General features: G+C 34.0%; 4 protein-coding genes across 5 annotated transcripts; all 4 read left to right on the forward strand.

Moving 5' to 3' along the window:
* The first annotated feature begins 3,390 nt into the window (after positions 1–3,390).
* On the forward strand, positions 3,391–5,542 carry LOC140974098 (cytochrome P450 71AU50-like). Its single transcript, XM_073437340.1, has 2 exons — positions 3,391–4,350; positions 4,508–5,542. The coding sequence occupies exons 1-2, from the start codon at positions 3,472–3,474 to the stop codon at positions 5,120–5,122; spliced, it is 1,494 nt and encodes a 497-aa protein (XP_073293441.1). The 5' UTR covers positions 3,391–3,471; the 3' UTR covers positions 5,123–5,542.
* Positions 5,543–8,532: 2,990 nt separating this feature from the next.
* On the forward strand, positions 8,533–10,425 carry LOC140974099 (cytochrome P450 71AU50-like). Its single transcript, XM_073437341.1, has 2 exons — positions 8,533–9,495; positions 9,653–10,425. The coding sequence occupies exons 1-2, from the start codon at positions 8,617–8,619 to the stop codon at positions 10,265–10,267; spliced, it is 1,494 nt and encodes a 497-aa protein (XP_073293442.1). The 5' UTR covers positions 8,533–8,616; the 3' UTR covers positions 10,268–10,425.
* Positions 10,426–13,530: 3,105 nt separating this feature from the next.
* Positions 13,531–15,541, forward strand: LOC140974101 (cytochrome P450 71AU50-like). Its single transcript, XM_073437344.1, has 2 exons — positions 13,531–14,590; positions 14,747–15,541. Exons 1-2 carry the CDS (start codon positions 13,721–13,723, stop codon positions 15,359–15,361), a joined length of 1,485 nt encoding a protein of 494 aa, XP_073293445.1. The 5' UTR covers positions 13,531–13,720; the 3' UTR covers positions 15,362–15,541.
* Positions 15,542–16,868: 1,327 nt separating this feature from the next.
* Positions 16,869–20,272, forward strand: LOC140974100 (uncharacterized). 2 transcript variants are annotated; one of them, XM_073437342.1, is made up of 5 exons: positions 16,869–17,260; positions 19,240–19,290; positions 19,543–19,676; positions 19,762–19,853; positions 19,935–20,272. In XM_073437342.1, exons 1-5 carry the CDS (start codon positions 17,006–17,008, stop codon positions 20,117–20,119), a joined length of 717 nt encoding a protein of 238 aa, XP_073293443.1. In that variant the 5' UTR covers positions 16,869–17,005; the 3' UTR covers positions 20,120–20,272. The 2 variants fall into 2 exon arrangements, with proteins under 2 accessions (XP_073293443.1, XP_073293444.1); XM_073437343.1 differs by having other exon boundaries at positions 16,872–17,260; positions 19,946–20,272.
* Positions 20,273–26,245: the final 5,973 nt, after the last annotated feature.

The raw sequence follows: 26,245 nt of genomic DNA on the forward strand, positions 1-26,245 counted from the left end.
ATAGCAGAAACAAAATAATCGGTCTAGTATAAGAGCATAAACTTACACTAATACGCTCTAATCATGCTGATACAATGAATTCAAAACATAGAAACAATTAAGAGCAAATAATCAAACACATGCACAATCATCTCATTTGTGCCTAAACTCGAGTGTCCTAGACTCTAATTCGAGCGTATCCCAGTTACGCTCTGATACCAAACTGTGAGGGCTCGTGCTCTTAATTAATATTTAATTACCAAACAACAATGATTAAATGGTGTAAACATCGAAAACGAGTTTAAACCGTCCATTAGGGCCTACAGAAATTTCGGCATGACCTCCCCGTAAGTAGGACATCCCAAAAATCTCAAAACACAACAACAATAATATACGCTCGAAAATAACATCAAGTTCACAATCAACCACACAAACATCCTAAGCCGCACTGGCCAGGACTAGCCACGACATACAACAATTAAAATCCCAAACAACCTAAAAATATCACCAGACAGCTACGCAGGGCATCTCCCTGGCAAATGTATCAAACCAGCATAATATATATATAAATATCTGGGAACTCTGACACAAACCGACTGACTACTGGGTACCACTCGCTGACGCGTCAAATCCCCTGGAATGACCTGCTATGCATCAAAAACAACCACAACATAAAAAGAAAACAGGGGTCGGACCCCAGTACGACAAACCAGTAAAATCACGACGTATATAAAAGACATGTAATAATACCAAGTAAATGCAATGATATGTGATGCATGAATGGTAACAATGGAATAACGGATACCAAATGGAGTCCAAACGAATAGCATCATCAACCGTAACAGTGGCCACCCGTGCCAGGAATGCAGCATCAAATCGCCGCTCGTCCATGCACGTAGCATCGGGAATGCGAGTAGCTAAGTCGCTCGTCCCTAGTTGTCATCTGGGAATGTGGCTAATCCTAACCCACTCGTCCCTCTGATGACTCAATATATCTCAACAGAATCAAAATAAATCGCCGTCAAAGGAGTCAAGGCTCAATATGTTATGTCAATATTATTTATGCATGAATGCATCAGAATAAACATTCAAAGCACGTAATAGCAAACAACATTCACCGAATATACTTACACGCCAATATAAGCGTCATAATAATATAGGTTTGAGCGTACCTCAATTACAACTTACAATACCACAGTAAATTCTTAAGGACTTCCTGATGAACTCGTCCAACGATAAAACCTACAATATACATTCGCTATACACTTCAATACAATGCATTCTAACCAACTAAAACAAATTAAATTGGCTCGGTTAGAAATCAATTTCCGGGCAGCCTATATAACCTATCAAATTCTGAAATTCAAGCTTAATACCTCAATAATCTAGGCTAAAACGTACAATAGTGATCTCGGAGAAGCAGCTGGCCGGAATGTCGCCGGAAACACTGTTCACAATCTGAAAAACGAGCGGGAAATTAGGGGAAAAGCTTACTGCTACACTTTTATAAACTAATCCACCAAGAACAACCAAAAATTCGAAGCCAAAAGCTTACCTAAACCCGAATCGAAGCTCACGCACAGTTACTGGAAATCAATCCGATCAAGCTCGAAACCTTCCGATTCGTGGCAGGAAAGAAGCTAATAGACTGGAGGAAGAAAAGTGCTAACCTACTGCAAGAAAAATCTGGCCGCTGGGACGCTGCACGATTGCTACAGAATGAAGAAGAAAGGCGACAGTGCAAGGCAGGGGAAGAGCTTCTGGATTGATCGATCTGATTCTTGTATCAAATGGGTTTGGGTATTTAATTAAATGAAATGGGCTGGGCCTTTTAGGTATTGGGCCTCACAAAATCAGTGAATTACAAAACTATTTTCCGGTGGATTATAAATATATACGTTTGATTCTCGCATACATGTGCGTATTACATTCACGATTTGGGTGCAGTTTCTTTCATGTAAAAAACTTTCTTGCTAGATTTACCGGACCACCTGGCTAAAATAATTGATTTTTAAATATAAACAAAAATAAAACAATGTGAGATACGTCAAAGATTATATTACGACAAAATGCAAATTAAATACTAAAGTGTGACAACCCTTGTAGAGTGCAAACTTTCCACATGCTTGTGGAACTTCCACAATAATTGAATGGTATAATATAATATAATAATAGTATAATCAATGATAAAAGCTCTTATTCATGGTAAAATATTCAACAAAAGACAACCCGATAATGTATATTATTTCTCTCCAAACAAATTATATAATCCGATATCATGTGACACCACGGGCTTCGATATCCACCANATTCTAGATTCAAAGAGAACCAAGGGCGAGTCCAATATTTCTTATCGAGATTATGTTTATAAGTTAAGTTGTTAAAACGGGTCATTGAGACGAGTTGACCTGTAATCCTTCACAACCCACCATATGGGTTGGGTTGGGTTGGGTTGGGTTGAGATATTTCTAATTCTCACTTGTCTATTTGGTGGAACGGAACGAGACGAAACAAACTATCAATTTTTAGTTATATTTGATAGATTGAGACGGATAGGCATGCAATAAGCCACAACCCACCAATGCAAGGGAAGGGTAGGTCTCCTCGTTATTTGGGTGGGCTAGAAACTTGTCAACCCAACCTACTTATTTGGCAGGACGGAGCAAGCCAACCGGACTGAACTTACTTATTTTAACAACTCAATTCATGAAGAAATAATTATGAAAATCAATTTACAGAAAGAATTAGCAATCTAGAAGCTTAGATAAGAAATGTAAAGCAAGTTAACTAGCATGCAAAAGCAAATTTAAACTTTCCTTCCTAAATTTCAAAGGCGAGAGAAATACGGAATGTCAACTGTTTTCCTAATTTGTCACATTAATAAGAATATAAGAAATATCGTAGACGTTTGAGGACAAAACGTAGGTCAATATTTTGACGAAACTGAGCTGTAAAACTTTCACAAAACACGGGTACCACATAAATACCTTCAACAACAACAAAAATCACAAATCTTCAGTAATGATGGGCTGATATGCAAGCAAGTTCACAATAACTTTTATGGAACCAACTTTGATAATTTTTTATTTGACTTTGAACATGTACAAACCTGTGTTATCAACAAAAAAATAACTAAATTTTCCAAAAATAAAAAGTATGGATATGTAAGCAACTTGCGTCAGGGACTAAATCTCTAAAATATATCCATCATATGTCAATCAATCCCTGTTGCTTATGACATCATTTAACTTTTACACTGGTCCAATTGTTTAACTGCATATCGACGACTCCAAAATACAAAACAATAAAGTCAATAATAGCAGAGGTGCAGTCAGGAAACTAAGGGCAATATTGATCTTATCTCCCAAATTTATAAAGGGTATTCAATTCGCAACTCGAATGACACAGAGCATCTTCAAACCGTTAAGATTACTACAATAGTTTCAAAATTCTTTGTATACTAAAAACTTTGATCAGCCAAAAAAAATAATAATGGGTATTTCTTGGATTTGGATTATGATAATTGTAGCATGTATAGCTGCTCCTTTGCTTCATATGTATACAAGGAAAAAGAAGAAGCTGCCTCCGGGTCCGAAAGGGCTTCCTATCTTGGGACATCTTCAGATGATAGGCAAGAACCCTCATCAAGACTTGGAAAGAATGGCCAAACAACATGGCCCGATCATGTACTTGCAATTCGGGTTCGTGCCGAACATCATAGTTTCATCTGCGGCAGCCGCTGAGCTTTTTCTTAAGACATATGATCTTGTGTTCGCCAGCAGACCTCCACACGAGGCGGCTAAATACATTTCTTGGGATCAAAAAAGCTTGGCTTTCGGGAAATACGGCGCATACTGGCGAAACATGCGTAAACTCTGCACTCTAGAGCTTCTTAGTAATCTCAAGATAAACTCATTCCAACCCATGAGGAAGGAAGAGCTTGGCCTTTTTATTGAGGCCGTGAAAGAAGAATCTCAGAGAGGAACTGTTGCTGTTGATCTTAGTGCTATGGTTTCATCCCTTACTGCAGAGATGAGTTGTAGGATGGTGTTCGGTAAGAAGTACGAGGATAAAGACTTCGACGAGAGAGGGTTCAAATCTGTGATTCAAGAAGGGATGAAATTGGCAGCACTTCCAAATCTTGGGGATTATTTTCCTCTACTTGGGATTCTTGATCTTCAAGGATTGACGAAAAGAATGAAGGCCGTCGCGAAAGTGTTCGACGATTTTTTCGAGAAAGTTATCGATGACCATGTCAAGACCAGTGATCGCGGGCAGGTTAAAGACATTGTGGATACCATGATGTCGATTATGGAATCTGGGGAGACAGAGTTCCAGTTTGATCGCGGCCATGTTAAGGCCATAATGCTGGTAATTAATTTATTACCCTATTTCCCTCGGTTGAGAATTCAAATTTGAAAAAAAAAAAAAAAAAATATTGTTAGATTGCCTCTCGGGAGCTCAAACTTTTGGCACAAGTGATGTTCCAGATATAGCAATAATCATTGTCAGGAAATTTTCTGTGCAGGACATGCTTTCAGCTTCAATGGACACCGCGGCCTCAACGATCGAGTGGGTGCTTTCGAGACTCCTACAAAATCCCCAAGCAATGAAAAAAGTTCAGCAAGAGTTGGAAGAAGTTGTGGGATTGGAAAGGATGGTAGAGGAATCCGACTTGGAGAAACTGAAGTATCTAGATATGGTTGTAAAAGAAACCTTTCGGCTACACCCGGTCGCGCCTTTGTTGTTACCTCACTACTCTATGGAAGATTGCACGGTTGACGGGTACCATATACCGAAAGACTCGCGAATAATTGTTAATGTACGTGCAATCGGACGTGATCCGAGTTCCTGGAGCGATCCGGAGAAGTTCATTCCTGAGAGATTTGTTGGGAGGGATATAGATGTCAGAGGGCAACATTTCGAGCTTATTCCCTTCGGGTCTGGAAGGAGAGGATGCCCTGGATTGCAACTCGGGCTCATCCAAGTTCGACTAATCGTTGCACAACTAGTTCACTGCTTTGATCTGAAGCTGCCTAATGGTATGTTGCCTGAAGAACTGGACATGACCGAGGAATTTGCGCTCGTCGTGGCTAGAGCCGAGCACTTGATGGCAGTTCCTACGTTTCGGTTGAAAATTTAAAGGAACAATGATCCATGAGCACAATTTTTTAATTCAAATAGAGATTTGTGGGATTATGTTTGTGAAATTATCGTTTTCTTCTTGAAATCATAACATGACCTTGGTCGGGTTTGTGCAACTTCAAGGATGAATAAATGTCCAACTATGCTGAATAAAATCAGGCTCTACTACCCAATTTATTTTTGAGTACTTTCAATATATGTAATTTTCACATATTATGTAATACGTATACGATATATATGTCAGTCATTAGAAGGAAAAACTGTCATAAAAAGATTTATTTAGTATCATCTATAGCAAACTCTTTGTTGAATACCCTTCTTTTGAGCGAATCTAAGATCATCGTGGTTGAAATGTCGCTTAATAAAACTGTTTCTAGCTTTGAACTAGTTTGGTTGAACTTATTATCATTTTACCGTATTTGGGATTGAGGATTTACAATTGTTAGGGTTTAGTATCTAAGTGGTTGGCTAATAATGGGTAGCTTCGATGCTACATGTGGGGGCACTGCCCCACATGGTTTGGATGAACAAGATTTACACACATATGTGATTTTAAAAAAATTAGTGGATCTCATGTATGTGTAGTTAAATTTGGGTCCTTGATTCTATCATGGAGGTAGTGTCCCTACATATAAGATGAAATCAACCCTAATAATGGGAATCCACCAATCTTGTCAGCGGAGAAAAAAAAAAAAGAAATGGTAGTAGGTCTTAGAAACGAGGCTATTGTCTCGTATATTTTTGCACGATCTAAATAAAGTCAGGTTGGCCGTTGATACAAACAAATTTTAGTTCACAAGAAGTAATTTCTTTAAATAATCTGATTATCATGTTTACTCCATAACTTGAATTGAGTAATGAATAAAAAAAAGAATTTCAAATTATTTAATATTTTTTTGAGGGAAAAAGGAATTTATGATAATAATTAAAGGAGATGATATCTACGAATCTGAAAAATATCTTGATAAATTATAATTAGGTCAATGATTTAAAATATTTTTGTCAAAACTTCTCATCGATACACTCGATATTTTTTAAATTTGTGTCGATTATTTAAAATATCAATCTAAAAATGTGTTCATCCAAACACACAATAGCTTGGAGGTTTCTCGAAGCTTTAGATTTTTTATCCACTTTCAAAAAATGTATGTTTCTTGTGAAACTATGAGGCAAATCTATACAATCCATACTTATCGTGAAAAATATTTTTTTTTTACATAAAAAATAATATTTTTCGTAAGTTAGACAGTATTGGAGATTCGTCTCATAAAATTGACCTTAAGATAATCTCAAACAAGTTTTTATGTTCCACAACATATATTTTCATAGCTTTTTTTTAATATTTTCTAACATATTGTTATGTTTAATCCATAATTAATGGCTTATTACAATATATTTTCAGCGACAAAAAAATTCTTTTCAGATCGTCTTACGAGAAAATTTAGTGAGACGGGTTTTTCTTTAAAACCACTAGTGTTGATTTTTGTAAACGGAAATTGGTTTTCTAGTTATCATTTTGCCATAGGGACCGGACCGCGCAAGTATTTATACTTGTGAATAATTGATTTTGAGTTATTTTGGTTGAAATTATTTATTTGTGTATTATATTATTCCGATGCGTGTTGTTACTAAGTGTTATAACATTTGGGACAACCTTTAAATATGATACACACAAAAAAATTTATAGTCTATGTTAAACATAATATACCCCGACCTACACTATTAAATTATTTTGAGATATTGCATTTCAAATTATATATGAACATATGTAATAGGCTCCATTTTACATTGGTGTAACGTATATAGTCGGAATAATGATTGACAAAATGAAGTCTAATATAATTTAAAATACAATATTTGATTAAATTTGATAGTGTTGTGGCATTGCAACTCTATATTTGGTAGCAAACTCAATTTCACTCTTTAAAGAACTCAGTGTTTCTCTATTTATTTTTCATATTTTGCTCTCTCAATTTATTTTTTCTACAATACAAATAATAATTAAACGCTTTTATAATCAATTCATAGAAAGAAGTAGCAATTTAGAAGCTTAGATAAAATATGTACGCTTGAATTGGGTGCAGTTCCTTCATGTCAATAACCTTTGCATCGGGTAGCTAGCCTGTTGGGGACCAAACCACTAAATGGTGGATCCACAAGGCCCCAATCAACGCACTGCAGCCACGACAACATCCATCGCGTGACCACCATTACAACGAGAACATCGCCTCTTCCAGTATTAAAGCTCGTGCTAGCTAGAATAAGTAGCCGCTGCACCAAAACGTGCTGTCACCAGCTTCTATCTTGGTGCTCGGACGCCTTTCCGATGGCACAACATCCTGAGATGGAGCTAGTAGTTTTTTGGAGGAGAGGCAAAATTTTTTTTTCCCCCCAAAACATTTAATCATTAAGAAAATTTTAGTTATAAATATAGTTTTTAGTGATAACATTTATTAAAATTTTCGGAATTTAATTTCTAATTTTAAACAAAAATGCTTATATATAAGTATAAAAGAAAAATAGATTATTAAAATACATAACACGCGTGTAGAATGACGCTATATTTTAATATGTATGAAATTAAAAATTTATATAGAGAAGATATGGCAGGGGAACCTTTTTATTCGAGCTAAGTAACCATGAACCACAAAAATCCTTGATTTTAGATACGGATTATACTATCATCAGGCTGATTTTTCATCTTTCCGAGCAGGGATTTCCAGGTTTTGGATTTTGTCACATCTCTGATAGGCATTATTATTTTTAAAACGTCTAAAAATCAACGGGATTTTAATTTTTTTTGTCGATATAGTTTGGTTCAGAGCTACTTTATAATATTATCAGATGAGGATGAAGTTGATTTTAATTTTAAAAGAAATTGAAAATTTTAAAATTGAAAAGAATGGTCATTACTGTTTTATGTGTGTGGTTTACATATTTGTCATGTATACTATATTCTATATTATAATAAACTAACTTGATATCTGTGTTGTAACAAGTATTATTTATTTTCCACGATATTTTAAATTTATAAAAATATTTATTTAAATTTATCTATAAATTTTTTGATATCATTCTTAATTAAAAATTATGAATATATGTAAGAAACGTAAGTTAGGTACTCAGTCTCTAAAATCTCAATCAATCTCTGTTGGTTATGACAGCATTTAACTTTTACGTTGGTCCAATTGTTTACTGCATATGGATAACTCCAAAATACAAAACAATAAAGTCAATAATAGCAGAGATGCGTTGGATTAGCCAGATGTATTTTGTTCCATTATATCAGTAATTTCTATAAATCAAGTTGTCACCGAAACAAGAAACTAAGAGCAATATTGATCTTATCTCCCAAATTTTATAATGGATATTCAATTCGCAACTCGAATGCGACACAGCGCCATAAATAGAAACGAACACTCTCTTAAGATTACTACAATAGTTTGGAAATTCTTTGTATACTAAAAACTTTGATTAGCCAAAAATATAATAATGGGTGTTTCTTGGATTTGGATTATGACAATTGTAGCATGTATAGCTGCTCCTTTGCTTCATATGTACACAAGGAAAAAGAAGAAGCTGCCTCCGGGACCGAAAGGGCTTCCTATCTTGGGACATCTTCAGATGATAGGCAAGAACCCTCATCAAGATTTGGAAAGAATGGCCAAACAACATGGCCCGATCATGTACTTGCAATTCGGGTTCGTGCCGAACATCATCGTTTCATCTGCGGCAGCCGCCGAGCTTTTTCTTAAGACATATGATCTTGTGTTCGCCAGCAGACCTCCACACGAGGCGGCTAAATACATTTCTTGGGATCAAAAAAACTTGTCTTTCGGGAAATACGGCGCATACTGGCGAAACATGCGTAAACTCTGCACTCTAGAGCTTCTTAGTAATCTCAAGATAAACTCATTCCAACCCATGAGGAAGGAAGAGCTTGGCCTTTTTATTGAGGCCGTGAAAGAAGAATCTCATAGAGGAACTGTTGCTGTTGATCTTAGTGCTATGGTCTCCTCCCTTACTGCAGAGATGAGTTGTAGGATGGTGTTCGGTAAGAAGTACGAGGATAAAGACTTCGACGAGAGAGGGTTCAAATCTGTGATTCAAGAAGGGATGAAATTGGCAGCACTTCCAAATCTTGGGGATTATTTTCCTCTACTTGGGATTCTTGATCTTCAAGGATTGACGAAAAGAATGAAGGCCGTCGCGAAAGTGTTCGACGATTTTTTCGAGAAAGTTATCGATGACCATGTCAAGACCAGTGATCGCGGGCAGGTTAAAGACATTGTGGATACCATGATGTCGATTATGGAATCTGGGGAGACAGAGTTCCAGTTTGATCGCGGCCATGTTAAGGCCATAATGCTGGTAATTAATTTATTACCCTATTTCCCTCGGTTGAGAATTCAAATTTGAAAAAAAAAAAAAAAAACTATTGTTAGATTGCCTCTCGGGAGCTCAAACTTTTGGCACAAGTGATGTTCCAGATATAGCAATAATCATTGTCAGGAAATTTTCTGTGCAGGACATGCTTTCAGCTTCAATGGACACCGCGGCCTCAACGATCGAGTGGGTGCTTTCGAGACTCCTACAAAATCCCCAAGCAATGAAAAAAGTTCAGCAAGAGTTGGAAGAAGTTGTGGGATTGGAAAGGATGGTAGAGGAATCCGACTTGGAGAAACTGAAGTATCTAGATATGGTTGTAAAAGAAACCTTTCGGCTACACCCGGTCGCGCCTTTGTTGTTACCTCACTACTCTATGGAAGATTGCACGGTTGACGGGTACCATATACCGAAAGACTCGCGAATAATTGTTAATGTACGTGCAATCGGACGTGATCCGAGTTCCTGGAGCGATCCGGAGAAGTTCATTCCTGAGAGATTTGTTGGGAGGGATATAGATGTCAGAGGGCAACATTTCGAGCTTATTCCCTTCGGGTCTGGAAGGAGAGGATGCCCTGGATTGCAACTCGGGCTCATCCAAGTTCGACTAATCGTTGCACAACTAGTTCACTGCTTTGATCTGAAGCTGCCTAATGGTATGTTGCCTGAAGAACTGGACATGACCGAGGAATTTGCGCTCGTCGTGGCTAGAGCCGAGCACTTGATGGCTGTTCCTATGTTTCGGTTGAAAATTTAAAGGAACAATGATCCATGAGCACGGTTTTTTAATTCAAGTAGAGATTTGTGGGATTTCATGTACTGAAATTATCGTTTTCTTCTTGCAATTGTAACATGACCTTGGTCCGGCTTGTGCTACTTCAAGGATGTATAAATGTCCAACTATGTTGAATAAAATCATGCTCTACTACCCAATTTATTTTTGAGTACATACAATATATGTAATATTCACATATTATGTTATTATACGATATATATGTCGGTCATTAGAAGGAAAAATTATCATAAAAAGATTCATCGTGTATCATCCATAGCAAATTCTTTGTTGAATACCTTTCTTTTGAGCGAATACAAGATCATCGTAGTTGAAATGTCGCTTAATAAAGCTGTTTCTAGCTTTGAACTAGTTTGGTTGAATTTATTACCATTTAACGTATTTCGGATTCAGGATTGACAATTGTTAGGGTTTAGTATCTAAGTGGCTGGCTAATAATAAGAATCCACCCATCTTGTCAGCGGAGAAAAAGAAAAGAAATGGTAGTAGGTCTTAGAAACGAGGCTATTGTCTCGTGTATTTTTGCACGATCTAAATAAAGTCAAGTTGGCAATTGGTACAAACAAATTTTAGTTCACAAGAAGTAATTTCTTTAAATAATTTGATTATCATGTTGACTCCATGACTTGAATTGAGTAATGAATTTTAAAAAAGAATTTCAAATTATTTAATATTTTTTTTAGGGAAAAAGTAATTTATGATAATAATTAAAGGAGATGATATCTACGAATCTGAAGAATATCTTGATAAATTATAATTAGGTCAATGATTTAAAATATTTTTGTCAAAACTTCTCATCGATACACTCGATATTTTTTAAATTTGTGTCGATTATTTAAAATATCAATCTAAAAATGTGTTCATCCAAACACACAATAGCTTGGAGGTTTCTCGAAGCTTTAGAGTTTTGATCTACTTTCAAAAAGAGTATGTTTCTTGTGAAACTATGAGACAAATCTATACAATCCATACTTATCGTGAAAAATAACTTTTTGACATTAAAAAAATATTTTTCGTAAGTTAGACAGTATTAGATATTCGTCTCATAAAATTAACTTTAAGATAATCTGAAACAAGTTTTTATGTTCCACAACATATATTTTCATAGCTTTTTTTTAATACTTTCTAACATATTGTTATGTTTAATCCATAATTAATGGCTTATCACAATATATTTTCATCAACACAAAAATTCTTTTCAGATCGTCTTACGAGAAAATTTAGTGAGACGGGTTTTTCGTTAAAACCACTAGTGTTGGTTTTTGTAAACGGAAATTGGTTTTCTAGTTATCATTTTGTCATAGGGATCATACTTGTGCATAATTAATTTTGAGTTATTTTGGTAGAAATTATTTATTTGTGTGTTATATTATTCTATTGCGTGTTGTCACTAAGTGTTACAACATTTGGGACAACCTTTAAATATGATACACACAAAAAAATTATAGTCTATGTTAAACATAATATACCTCGACCTACACTGTTAAATTATTTTGAGATATTGCATTTCAAATTATATATTAACATATGTAATAGGCTCCATTTTACATTGGTGTAACGTATATAGTCGGAATAATGATTGACAAAATGAAGTCTAATATAATTTAAAATGCAATATTTGATTAAATTAGAAATGTTCTGGCATTACAACTCTATATATTAAATGCTCAGTGTTTCTCTATCTTATTTTCACTCTATAAAGATTAACTCAGTGTTTCTCTATTTTATTTTCATATTTTGCTCTCTCAATTTATTCTACAATACAAATAATAATTAAATGCTTTTATAATCAATTCATAGAAAGAAATAGCAATTTAGAAGCTTAGCTAAAATATGTACGCTTGAATGGGGTGCAGTTCCTTCATGTCAATAACCTTAGCATCGGGTAGCTAGCTTGTTGGGGACCATTCCAAACCACTAAATGGTGGATCCACAAGGCCCCAATCAACGCACTGCAGCCACGACAACATCCATCGCGTGACCACCATTACAACGAGAACATCGCCTCTTCCAGTATTAAAGCTCGTGCTAGAATAAGTAGCCGCTGCACCAAAACGTCCTATGATCACCAGCTTCCATCTTGGTGCTCGGACGCCATTCCGATGGCACAACATCCAGGGATGGAGCTAGGAGTTTTTTGGAGGAGATCAGGCGAATTTTTTTTTTTCTTTTCAAAACAATTAATCATTAAGAAAATTTTAATTATAAATATAGTGTTTTCACATTTACTCCAAAATAATATTAGTGATAACATTTATTAAATTTTTCGGAATTTAATTTCTAATTTTAAACAAAAGTACTTATATATAAGTATAAAATAAAAATAGATTATACAAATACGTAACACGTGCATAAAAAGATGATATCTTTTAACATGTATCAAATTAAAAATTTATATAGAGAAGATATGACAAGAGAACCTTTTTACCCCAGCTAAGTAACCATGAACCACAAAAATCCTTGATTTTAGTGACGTATTATACTATCATCAGGCTGATTTTTTATCTTTCCGAGCAGGGTTTTTCAGGTTTTGAATTTTGCCACATATCTGATAAGAATTATTGTTAAAACGTCTAAAAATCAGCGAAATTTTAATTCACCGGCCCGTTTGCTCTCATTGTGGGAAGCCAAATCATACCGTGGATCGATGTTGGGAACTTCACGACAAACCATCTGATCTTCCCAAGTCCATGGAAAAGGATAAGGGAAATCAGCTCGCATACATAGCTGTAGAATTTTTTGTCGATATAGTTTGGTTCAGAGCTACTTTATAATATTTATCAGACGAAGATGAAGTTGATTTTAATTTTAAAAGAAATTGAAAAAAATGCTCATTACTGTTTTATGTGTTTGGTTTACATATTTGTCATTTATACTATATTCTATATTATAATAAAGTAACTTGATATCTGTGTCATAACATGTATTATTTATTTTCAACGATATTTTAAATTTATAAAAATATTTATTTATATTTATCTATTTTTATATATAAATGTTTTTGATATCATTCTTAATTAAAAATTATGAATATGTGTAAGAAACGTAAGTCAGGTACTCAGTCTCTAAAATCCCCGTCAAATCTCAGTCAATCTCTGTTATTTAACTTTTACAGTGGTCCAATTGTTTATTGCATATGGATAACTCCAAAATACAAAACAATAAAGTCAATGTTAGCAGAGATGCGTTGGATTTGCCTGATGTATTTTGTTCCTTTATATCAGTAATTTCTAGAAATCAAGTCGTCACCGAAACAAGAAACTAAGAGCAATATTGATCTTATCTCCCAAATTTTATAATGGATATTCAATTCGCAACTCGAATGCGTCACAGAGCATCTTCACACTCTTAAGATTACTACAATAGTTTCAAAATTCTTTGTATACTAAAAACTTTGATCAGCCAAAAAAAATAATAATGGGTATTTCTTGGATTTGGATTATGATAATTGTAGCATGTATAGCTGCTCCTTTGCTTCATATGTATACAAGGAAAAAGAAGAAGCTGCCTCCGGGTCCGAAAGGGCTTCCTATCTTGGGACATCTTCAGATGATAGGCAAGAACCCTCATCAAGATTTGGAAAGAATGGCCAAACAACATGGCCCGATCATGTACTTGCAATTCGGGTTCGTGCCGAACATCATCGTTTCATCTGCGGCAGCCGCCGAGCTTTTTCTTAAGACATATGATCTTGTGTTCGCCAGCAGACCTCCACACGAGGCGGCTAAATACATTTCTTGGGATCAAAAAAACTTGACTTTCGGGAAATACGGCGCATACTGGCGAAAAATGCGTAAACTCTGCGGTCTAGAGCTTCTTAGTAATCTCAAGATAAGCTCATTCCAACCCATGAGGAGAGAAGAGCTTGGCCTTTTTATTGAGGCCGTGAAAGAAGAATCTCAGAGAGGAACTGTTGCTGTTGATCTTAGTGCTATGGTTTCATCCCTTACTGCAGAGATGAGTTGTAGGATGGTGTTCGGTAAGAAGTACGAGGATAAAGACATCGACGAGAGAGGGTTCAAGTTTGTGATTCAAGATGGGTTGAAATTGTCAGCACTTCCAAATCTTGGGGATTACTTTCCCCTACTTGGGATTCTTGATCTTCAAGGATTGAAGAAAAGAATGAAGGTCGTCGCGAAAGTGTTCGATGATTTTTTCGAGAAAGTTATCGATGACCATGTCGAGACCAGTGATCACGGGCAGGTTAAAGACTTTGTTGATACCATGATGTCGATTATGGAGACAGAGTTTCAGTTTGATCGCGGCCATGTTAAGGCCATAATGCTGGTAATTAATTTATTACCCCATTTCCCCGTGTTGAGAAATCAAATTTAAAAAAAAAAAAAAACACTATTGTTAGATAGCCCCTCGAGAGCTCAAACTTTTGGCACAAGTGATGTTCCAGATATAGCAATAATCATTGTCAGTAAATTTTCTGTGCAGGACATGCTTGTAGCTTCAATGGACACCGTGGCCTCAACGATCGAGTGGGTGCTTTCGAGACTCCTACAAAATCCCCAAGCAATGAAAAAAGTTCAGCAAGAGTTGGAAGAAGTTGTGGGATTGGAAAGGATGGTAGAGGAATCCGACTTGGAGAAACTGAAGTATCTAGATATGGTTGTAAAAGAAACCTTTCGGCTACACCCGGTCGCGCCTTTGTTGTTACCTCACTACTCTATGGAAGATTGCACGGTTGACGGGTACCATATACCGAAAGACTCGCGAATAATTGTTAATGTACGTGCAATCGGACGTGATCCGAGTTCCTGGAGCGATCCGGAGAAGTTCATTCCTGAGAGATTTGTTGGGAGGGATATAGATGTCAGAGGGCAACATTTCGAGCTTATTCCCTTCGGGTCTGGAAGGAGAGGATGCCCTGGATTGCAACTCGGGCTCATCCAAGTTCGGCTAATCGTTGCACAACTGGTTCACTGCTTTGATCTGAAGCTGCCTAATGGTATGTTGCCGGAAGAACTGGACATGACCGAGGAATTTGCGATCGTCGTGGCTAGAGCCGAGCACTTGATGGCATTTCCTACGTTTCGGTTGAAAATCTAAAGGAACAATGATCCATGAGCACGGTTTTTTAATTCAAGTAGAGATTTGTGGGATTTCATGTACTGAAATTATCGTTTTCTTCTTGCAATTGTAACATGACCTTGGTCGGGCTTGTGCAACTTCAAGGATGAATAAATGTCCCACTATGTTGAATAAAATCAGGCTCGACTACCCAATTTATTTTTGAGTACTTTCAATATTCACATATTATGATATACATATACGATATATAAGCCGGTCCTTAGAAAGAATAACTGTCATAAAAATATTCTTTTTGTATCATCAGTAGCAAATTTCATGTTGAGTCCCCTTCTTTTGAACGAATCTAAGATCAGCGTAGTTTAATTGTCGTTTAATAAAGTTGTTTCTAGCTTTGAACTAGTTTGGTTGAATTTATTACTATTTTACCTTACTTCGGATTCATGATTGACAATTGTTAGGGTTTAGTATCTAAGCGACTGACTAATATTGGGAATCCACTCATTTTGTCAGCGGAGAAAAAGAAAATAAATTGTCGCCAGGTCTTAAAAACAAGGCTATTGTTTCATGTATTTTTGCACGATCTAAATAAAGTCAGGTTGGTCGCTGGTACAAACAAATTTTAGTTCACAAGAAGTAATTTCTTTAAATAATTTAATTATTATGTTTACTCCATGACTTGAATTGAGTAATGAATTAAAATAAAGAATTTCAAATTACTTAATATTTTTTTGGGGGGAAAAAGTAATTTGATAATAACTAAAGGAGATGATATTCACGAATATGAAGAAAATCTTTATAAGTTATAAATTAGGTCAATGATTTAAAATATTTTTGTTAAAACATACACACAATATTTTTTACAATTTAAAATATCAATCTAAAAAATTATTCATCCAAACACACAATAGCTTGGAGGTTTCTCGAAGCTTCAGAGTTTTGAATCTACTTTCACGAAGAGTTTGTTTTTGTGACAGATCGATCCATACTTATTGTGAAAATTATTATTTTAACATAAAAAGTTATATTTTTCGTCAGTTAGGCATCATTGGAGATCTGTCTCAAAAATTGACTCGTGAGACCATCTCAGACAAGTTTTTGTTTTCCCCAACGTATATTTTCATAGCTTTTTTTAATATATTCTAACATATCATTATGTTTAATCCATAATTAATAGCTTGTTACAATATATTTTCATCAACACAAAAATTTTTATCATAGAGAAAATTTAGTATCTGGCTCATCAATAAAAAATATTAATTTTTATGTCATAAATATTATTTTTCATTTTTTATAAGAATTATATCGACGTGTATTACAAATATAAACAAGTGATACTGTCTCACAAGATATCATAGTTCTTTTACAAAATTCATACAAATTATAATTATAATTATAATTTTCAAATCAAATTTTATATATATTTAACTACTCATTTTTTTGAAAAAACTCTATCCTTTTATCTTTCTGCAAACTTATTCATATAATGTATCTTCCCTTTTTTTTTTAATTTTTTGGAGGACATCACATAAAATATGTTGGCTGTATGACATTTCTGCAAAATATCAATCTCATTTTAGCGTCGAGCCGCTGACACTGTTTCGGAGATTCCGAGGATTCGCCGAACCCAAATATGTACGGATATATGCATCGGCGTTTCTGAAGATGTTGAAGGAGGCGGCGTTGGTCTTGCCGGTCCCGAGCCCGGGAATCCGTGGTAGTTCCCGTGGTGGAACTGGCGCCGTCACTTATTCTCGCCGGCGTCTGAGTCTCAAGCTACACAATCGGCCTCGATTCGCTTCTTCCACTGTTCAATCTGTGGACCTTTCATCCGCAGTTGGATCCTCCCCTCAGCTTCGGCCCTATCAGTACACTTTCACTCACCGCCACATTCACGTTCTCAGTTTCATCGCCTGCGGGGTATTCTCTTCCTCTCTCTCTGCTGGACTAACTTGATTTTGTTTTGGGTGAGCTTTACTTGAATAGATATTTTATCAATTGTTTGATTGCTTTAGTCTGAGATAAAGGGTTCTTCTTTTTTCTATTCAGATGTGTTTCTACTGAAATTTGTGTCGGCCTAGATTTAATGTATAATCATCATTAGATTTTATCGCCTCCGGTCCGAAGTATTTCAAATTATTGCCGAATTACATAAAATCCAGGCAAAATTACTCATCTTTCCCTGTACAATGTCACATGTTTCTATGAAATTTTGTACAACTTATGGAGCTGGTATTATTTTTAAAGTGTTCAGTATCAATTTAGAAAGTACTCGTGATTCAGTGCATCTGCAAATAGCATTGGATTCACCGATCCTTTCCTGCAAATCGACATGATAAGAAACAAGGTTGCTCGTTGCTTAGCTATCCATCCTCATGTAATTTATGTATAAGCTGCTGGTGCTTATTGCAGCTAATGTAAAAATATCCAAGAAGAATGGATGCAGGCACAGAGCAAGAAGCAAACAAAATAACACTTGCAAGCGCTAAAGTCTATTTTTATTACTATTGAAAAAACGCTGAGAAGAAATAACAAGAGACCTATAAATGGTAAAATAATTCACCTAATCTAGCAGTTCAAATATAAAAAGGACGAAAGAATGATCGAATCCTAACCAACTGCAATTCACGCTAAAGCTATCACTAAAAATTAGAAAAATATGTGTAGACAAATATGGAACAAATAAGATATAGATCAATCTTCCACTGCGTCGAGAATCCATTGTTAGTTGATGAAAGCTATTGGTGGATAATCGTTCGGGAAGATAGTAATGAACAATCTTAATTCTGTAAGCCGAAGTGGAGAAGAAAATTTGTCTACATTACAGGGTATCATGGTTACCACTATATCACAGGGTATCATGGTTACCACGGGAGAACATATATGCTTTTGTGTCCTACCACGCCTTGGCAGATATGGGATACCACAGTTTTATTTTTATTTCTTCGAAACTTACAAGAAAGTGAAGTGTGAAAAAGTAAATTGTGAAGCCCAAGCTCAGTGCAGAAATTCTATTAAATTATTTTGAGATATTGCATTTCAAAGTATATATATATATGCTCCATTTTACGTTGGTGTAACGTATATAGTCGGAATAACGATTGACAAAATGAAGTCTAATATAATTTAAAATGCAATATTTGATTAAATTTGATAATGTTCTGGCATTACAACTCTATATATTTGGTAGCAAACTCAATTTCACTCTATAAAGAACTCAGTGTTTCTCTATTTTATTTTCGCATTTTGCTCTCTCAATTTATTCTACAATACAAATGCTGCTTTCTTTTTCCTGTTTGCTATCTTAGCCCGTTGGTATTATATTATTATTTAGAACTTGTTCGTGCTGAAAAATATTGGGCCCCCTCTCGTTGAGTGATTTATGTCTCATGCCTACAAAACCTCTAGAGAGACTGAAACTGAGTGTAACGAGCAAAACAACCGCCAAAAGGTTCTGCTGCCGCTTACACTGCTGTTTGTTATTCCCTATGTTGTTAGCTTGCTATTAGCTTCGTTGCTGCTGCTGCCTTCCACTGATCGGTAGAGACAAATTTCATTGTATTTTATTTATTTTGTAGTTAAAAAATCAGCATTTAATTTATGAAATAGACTGGTTTTATGTGCTTTTGAGGATTGATATTTTTTGAAGTTACTTTTGGTTTTATAGAATATCATCATCAATGGCACACACTGGATTTGGGATGTAATTGTGAAAAAGCTACTTTTACACCATAAAACTTACAATTGAGCTGAATGGTCAACATATTTAGTTTATTTGATATTTGATTTTTTGAAGTGTCATTTCTATCTTGAATACATCTTTTGTGCTATTTGCTTCCATTAAGTTGTTCTGTTGGATGATTTTAAAGGATGGTACTCAATTTCATATTATCTATCAGGTGGCGATATCTGCAACATGGCTCTTTTGTTCGGCAATTCCAACTCTTCTGGTTTGTTTTCATAATCCTTTTTGCTACATGTTCTCTCTTTACTTATAAAATATTTTGTTAAATCCAAATGTGCCACCTGCAATAGAAGTTGCTGGTCATTAACTGGAAAATAAGCATGCAAAAGGCAATAATGCTGTTGTTATATAATACATCAACGGAGATAAGAAAATATTGATGAAATATGTCATTGGTAGCGTACTTTGTTTGGTTCCCCTCATTTATGGTGCTTGATTTTCGTATGTTCAATTGAAGGCCTTTAGAAGAGCAGCAGAATCACTAGAGAAGTTAATGGACGCCACGAGAGAGGAGCTCCCTGATACTATGGCTGCCATTCGATTGTCTGGGATGGAGATCAGCGACTTGACAACAGAGCTCAATGATCTGGGGTTACTCATTTTAACTTGGAGCTTCTCTATCTCTGAATATCTCATAGTTAATGTTAATTTAACATTCATTATTTTCCTATTGTAGCCAAGAAATTACACAAGGCATTAGGAACTCAACTCGAGCCGTTCGTGTGACAGAAGAAAGATTAAGGCAGCTGACCGACATGACTCCATCAAGTTAGTACAGTGTATTGATTTCAGTTTTTTTCCCGAAATGACTCGAGGGTGATGAAATTGGCTTAATCTCGACTTCGATAGCATCGGTGCAGGTAGTGGCCCCAAAAGAAACCGGGATACATGAACCGAGTTTAGCTAGGAGTGCACGTGGGGCAAGAGAGGGGATTGTCAAAGGTCGTGCAACAATTAAAACTTTTTTTACTCTAGCGGGGTTCTCTATGAAGCTCCTGAGTTATCTCAGATTCAGAGCTAAGGCATCAATCTAAGTTCAAGATTGTCAATGCTGGATACCATGGAAGATGTTTTGCATTTAATAAGAGTCATTGTGTCTGCTTTTTGGTGGAAATTTATTATTTTGTTTGCCAAATTTTTGCTGATTCTAAATTCATTTTACTGGATAAATTTTTAATTTCATGAAATATATAAATAGTAGAGGGTTTCATTTGGAATTGGCGAATTGCTTTTGTTAATAAAAGGTTACATATACATAACTATCTATACTCCTTTTTTTAAAGACATATGTATCTATGTTTTTAAAACTATATTATAATATTGAGTATCTAACCTGTTAAAATAATTATTTTTGGGTAATTTCAAGTAAATAGAAAAAAATATCCGATAACTATGCTACATATGATATCTTTATCTCTCAACTTTTTCAATACTACGCGTACATACATATTTGAATTTACAATAATATACGTACAAATTTGCATTATTCATAAATAATAAACTAAAAATAATTTCATTTATTTTGAGTAAATTTTAGTATGAAAATATATGTTTTTTGTATCTGAAAATAGAGAATAAGTATGTTAAAATATTTAAAACTATTGTAACTTTATAAAATTTTAATATATTTAATTTATTATAATTATCCTTATACACATGTGTTCATAAATTTTTAAAAACATATTAATATATCAATCAATCAAACACATATTATATATATCTTCAAATGAATAAATTTTTTGATCACTATCATATATATTAATTTTGAGTTATAACAAAAATTAAGATGCAGATTATATAAAATTTTATAAAATAATTAAACATCAAAAGTTTTATAATAATTTAAAAAAATAAATTTACTTATTAAAAGTAATTATTATTTTCAATTTATAGATCATAAAATATTATTTATTTTTGTTATGTAATGCACTAAATTTTTATTAACTTTTTTAATAAATATGTAGAACTGAGTGCTTACCGTTTTACCAAAAGGTATAGCTGGTGGTAATGGTGCATTTCAAATCTTTTAAACCGCACAGCAACTCAAGCACCACGGTTCGAATGCTCTACCAAGCAGGAACAATTATTGCACCTAACAAAATATAATTTTAAATTTCGCAAGTTTTTGTTATCAGAACTCGAAAAATAATGATACTAATAATTTTGATTTTAAACTTTTTTAGTAATAAAAAATATGTTTTAAAAAAGTCTAAAGAAAAAATGAATTAATTAATGTTTGTATTGATATTATTTTTAATGAAAATAAAAGTGAGTATATGAGTTTGAGATAATTCTCGATTAGATATCTATCCAAATCTTTAGGTTGAATCAAATATATTTTTTGGGATTTTATAGTTATATTTTAGGTTTTAATTATTGTACTTAATAGAATTTCATTGAGTCATTAAAAGTCTATTGACATTTTGAATACCTATAGACTTTTATAAAGGTTTTACAAGTCAAGTTTGAATATCACATGAATTTTTTATAATTATACAAAAATTTACATTGAATATCACTAAACTTTTATAGAGTATATAAAAGTCAAGAATATTGAATACATGTATACTTTTAAACTCCGCAAAAATCATTGAAAATTTAGAATCAATTCTCCTGCTTAGTTTTTGTTTTGACTTTCTTTTTTCTTTAATCGAACCATGGTTTAATGTATAATGAGTAATGGGTAATCCTAAGGTTAAAATAAGAAAATTTTAAAGGGAAGAGAAAAAAAAAAACAAAAACAAAAAAACAAGAGAGACAATTTTTTAATTTTATTTTATTTTATTTTTTTTAAAAAAAAGAGGTTTATAAACACATCTAATTTTGAAAACTATATATACATTCCCTCGTATTTATATCAAGCTTATATTTACACCATTTAACTTCAAAAATTACATATAGTTTCTCTGAAATGTATATCAATCTTACAATTATCTCTCAAATATGAGTATTCAAGAAATGAGTTCAATTTATTTAGTGATTTTAAATATATTTATTAAGTAAAAGGTTAATAAAAAAAATTAACATAAAAGAAAACAACAAATTAAAAGGTTAAATTATAAATATATTTTGGTTTGGTTTTTATTGATTTTGGTGTTAAAATGCATATATTAAAATAAAATATTTTGAGTTTTAACATTTACAACCAAAAAAAAAAATTCATTTTGGTTTAATTTTAATTTTTTTTAAATCATTTTTTGTACTTTTTTTAATTAATTTTAAATGTTCATAAAAAGAAGTGGTAAATATCGTAGAGTATATAAAAAAACTATGAGGACATATATTTAATTTTTAAAGTTAATGGGTTAAATATAAGTTTGATATAAACCTTATCGAAATATATTTAATTTTAAAAATTAGTTGAATTTTTTGTAGTCATGATAAATCTCATAGTAGATTCCCCAAGAAGTTCATACCAATGTACCAAATCATCTGACCCTCAAGCTTAGTATAATACTGGTATTTGGATGCGTGTTTGTACAATTCGTTTGTATAATCCGTTGTTTGTAAGGAAAAATTTAAAAAAAATGGTAAAATAGGGAGAGAAAAAACCCTTAATGTAGAAACAAAAAATAGATTTATAAAAAAATATATAGAGAATATTGTTTAAAGTGATGTTTTTGTAAATAAATAGTCATCAAATACAAATAAAAAGGGAGCAAGGTCATGCCAACGTATCAAACCCTCCCCCCAAGCTTAATATAGTATAATAGTACTTATATGAACGTGTTGCATGTTTTTACAGTCTATTTTTAAAAAAAGATAGAGAACAATTTCAAAAGGTGACATTTTAGTATATTTATAGATGCACATAAATTTTAAAAATGTGACATTTTCGTAAATAAATTGTTATCTAATGGCAAAAAAGAGAAGTTAATCATACTAATGTACCAAATCCCACCTTTATCCTAATATATTGAATAAATATATTGTGCTACGATCACACGGATCTAATTTTGTGAAATAGATCAACTTGATCCACACTTAAAGTAAAAAAATAATATTTTTATTATAAAAAGTAATATTTTTTATTAATCGAGTCTAATTGGATATCAATCTCATAAAATTGACTCGTGAGATCACCTCACATGAGTTTTTGTGTAATATATTACTAATACCCGACATACACGTTGCTTGTTTTTAATGTATTTTTTGCAATTAATTTAGTTATGTTAAAATATGGATAATATCATATTTATAAAAATTAATGAGTGGCTCTCGTGCAATTTCTGAACTTGTTCGCACCAAACCTACCAATTTTCAGTCTCTATTAAACTAACATTTAATATAATATTAGTTTTTCAACCCAAGCATTGTGTTCTTGTATAATTTTTTAAAAATGATTTATATTAAAATTTGGGTAATATCATAACTATAAAAATTTATGAGGTGTTATACCGTAATTTTGAAAATTGTTGTTTTCTAAATAAATAGACACCAAAAAAAACAAGAGATTCATATCAAAATTACCAAAGTGACATGTTCGTAAATAAATAACTAACAAACGAAACAATAAAAAAAATAAAAAAAGAAAAGAAAAGAAAGGGAAATGGAAAAAGTGCTCACAAATCAACTTTAAAATAGCATAGAGATAAAGATAGGGAAAATAGATATATTAATTGTTGTATCTATATATATTTGTATCAGTCATTGTATAATAAGAATAAAAATAATTTGTAATCATTATTTGAACACACTTTTCTCTTTTTAAAAGCCCCAATACCCATCCGATGTTAATGGAGACAATTAAATCTACTCTCACGATTCCTATTGTTCAGAGGCATGAGATCTACTTGGGCCTCCCCACTATATCTCTGCATAGCAAGCGTCTACAGTTCCAGTATCTTGTGGAAAGAGTTGTTCGGAGGATTCAGGGATGGGGACACAAATATTTCTCTAGCGGGGGCAAAGAGACTTTGATTAAATCTATTATACATGCCATACCAACATATGCAATGAGTTGCTTCCGAATTCCCAAGGCTATTTGTTCTGCTATTGAGAGGGAATGTGCCAACTTCTGGTGGGGAATGGATAATGGGAAGAGGAAAATACACTGGAAGTCGTGGGACTCTCTATGCAGGCCTAAAGTACAGGGAGGTATGGGTTTCAGAAGAATGGAGGATTTTAACCGGGCGCTTTTTGCGAAGCAAGTATGGAGATTGATTAGATTTCCAGATTCATTAGCCTCTCGACTACTTAAAGGTAGGTACTTTACACATGGTGATGTGCTGGAGGCGGGTTTGGGTAGTAACCCATCTTATATTTGGAGATCAATATTCTGGAGTAAAGGGCTTCTAGGGAGGGGTCTGTTTTGGAGGGTTGGTGATGGTAAGTCAATAAGAATTTTTGATGACAAATGGATACCAGGAGTGGGATCGAAGTTAGGGGTGATGGAGGGGATAAACCGTAATGATTCCACTGTGGACACCTTGATTAAGGACGGATCTTGGGATGTGGATCTTATTTCTAATACATTTAACCCATGGATAGCTGGTGAGATCCTCAAGATCCCTCTACCGTCCAGACTTTGTTTTGACACGAGATTCTGGGTATTTGATGAAAAAGGGAAATATTCAGTACGTAATGGATATCGCCTGCAACAAGGATTATTTGATCAACCAGAACACCAATCGACCCTCACGTTGCAATCTTGGTGGACATTCTTGTGGGGTCTCTCTATTCCGCCAAAGGTGCGCATTTTCTGGTGGTATATTTCCTATGATATTATACCAACAAATCTCAATCTCCAAAGGCATAATGTTCCGACTACTGGCGCATGTGTGCTCTGCCCCAATACACAAGACACAACATGCCACTCTTTATTTTTTTTGCTTCACATCTAAGGCAATTTGGAAAAATTCTGATCTATATCAAGTCATCAGATTGGGAAAAAGGAGTAGTACTATTGATTTTTGTTTTTTGATGAGGGACAAATTATCAAAGGTTGAGTTTGAAAAGTTCGCTATCCAAACTTGGTCAATCTGGAAAGAAAGACAAAATCTGATCCATGATGATAGCAGAACCAATATGGCAGTGGACGTCTCTTGGAGCTTAACCTTCCTTACAGACTTTCAGAAAGCTAAGGCTCTTCATCAACAGACGGTTTCTACTCTTAGTGTAATGGATAACAGGAGGTGGATGACACCAGATGCAGGTACCTTTAAACTCAATGTTGATGCTTGTGTTAATGATAATTCTAGTCAATACAGCATATCGGGTGTCCTTCGAGATTGTCAAGGGAGATTGTTGCTAGCATTTGGGAAGCAGATTGCTCAACCTCTGTCTGTTGTCCATGGCGAGTTACTGGCTATTCGTGAAGAAGTTAAATTGGTTTATGAAAAGAATTTTCGAGATGTTCTGGTTGTTTCTGATTCTGTACTGGCAGTGCAAGCAGTCAATACCATACAAGATGATTTGGGTTATGTTGGAGCATGTGCGTCTGATATAAACATGCTGGTGCAAACCCCGTTTATCTCTGAAATAGTTTATGAGCCTAGATTGTCTAATATAGTTGCCCATAATTTGGCTAAATTTTCTCCGTCATCACCTTCATCCTTTGTTTGGTTGAATGGTGATTTTCCTTATTGGTTGGTTGAGTTTGTAATGAACGATTTATCTTAAAATAATTACAAGCTTACCTTTTCAAAAAAAAAACTTTATCACATTTTTAATTTTACTTATGATTATTAAGTTTAAAATAATAATTAATTATGTCGGAAATTCGAATGTCCATTCATGCGTGAAGATTTGCGTTGTTATACGATATCTTGTTTTCCAAATATTAGAAATTTATAGATTTTACGTTTTGTTAATTTACAAATAATTTAATTTGTTAGTTATTCAAATCTTTACGGAATATAAATACATTGTATCTTTAAAACTAGTTATTTATGACAATTTTGCAGCAAAATATTTTCTCCTATCGAATGTCCTCGAACTCTTGAGAATGAAGAATCAGCAAACCACGCATGATTTTCCATACGATATATTAGAAAACATTCTCTCAAGATTACCCGTTAAGTCTCTTCTCCGGTTTAAAACCGTCTGCAAATCATGGAACGCCATGATCAAGGATCCGGGATTCGCAGGAACTCACTCCAAGCAATCAAATCTTTCGAATTCCCAATGCTTCTTCGTCGGTTTTTCATGTACTGGAGAGA

The sequence above is a fragment of the Primulina huaijiensis genome, chromosome 3 (assembly GCF_012295235.1).
Source record: "Primulina huaijiensis isolate GDHJ02 chromosome 3, ASM1229523v2, whole genome shotgun sequence".
NCBI classification, from domain to species: domain Eukaryota; kingdom Viridiplantae; phylum Streptophyta; class Magnoliopsida; order Lamiales; family Gesneriaceae; genus Primulina; species Primulina huaijiensis.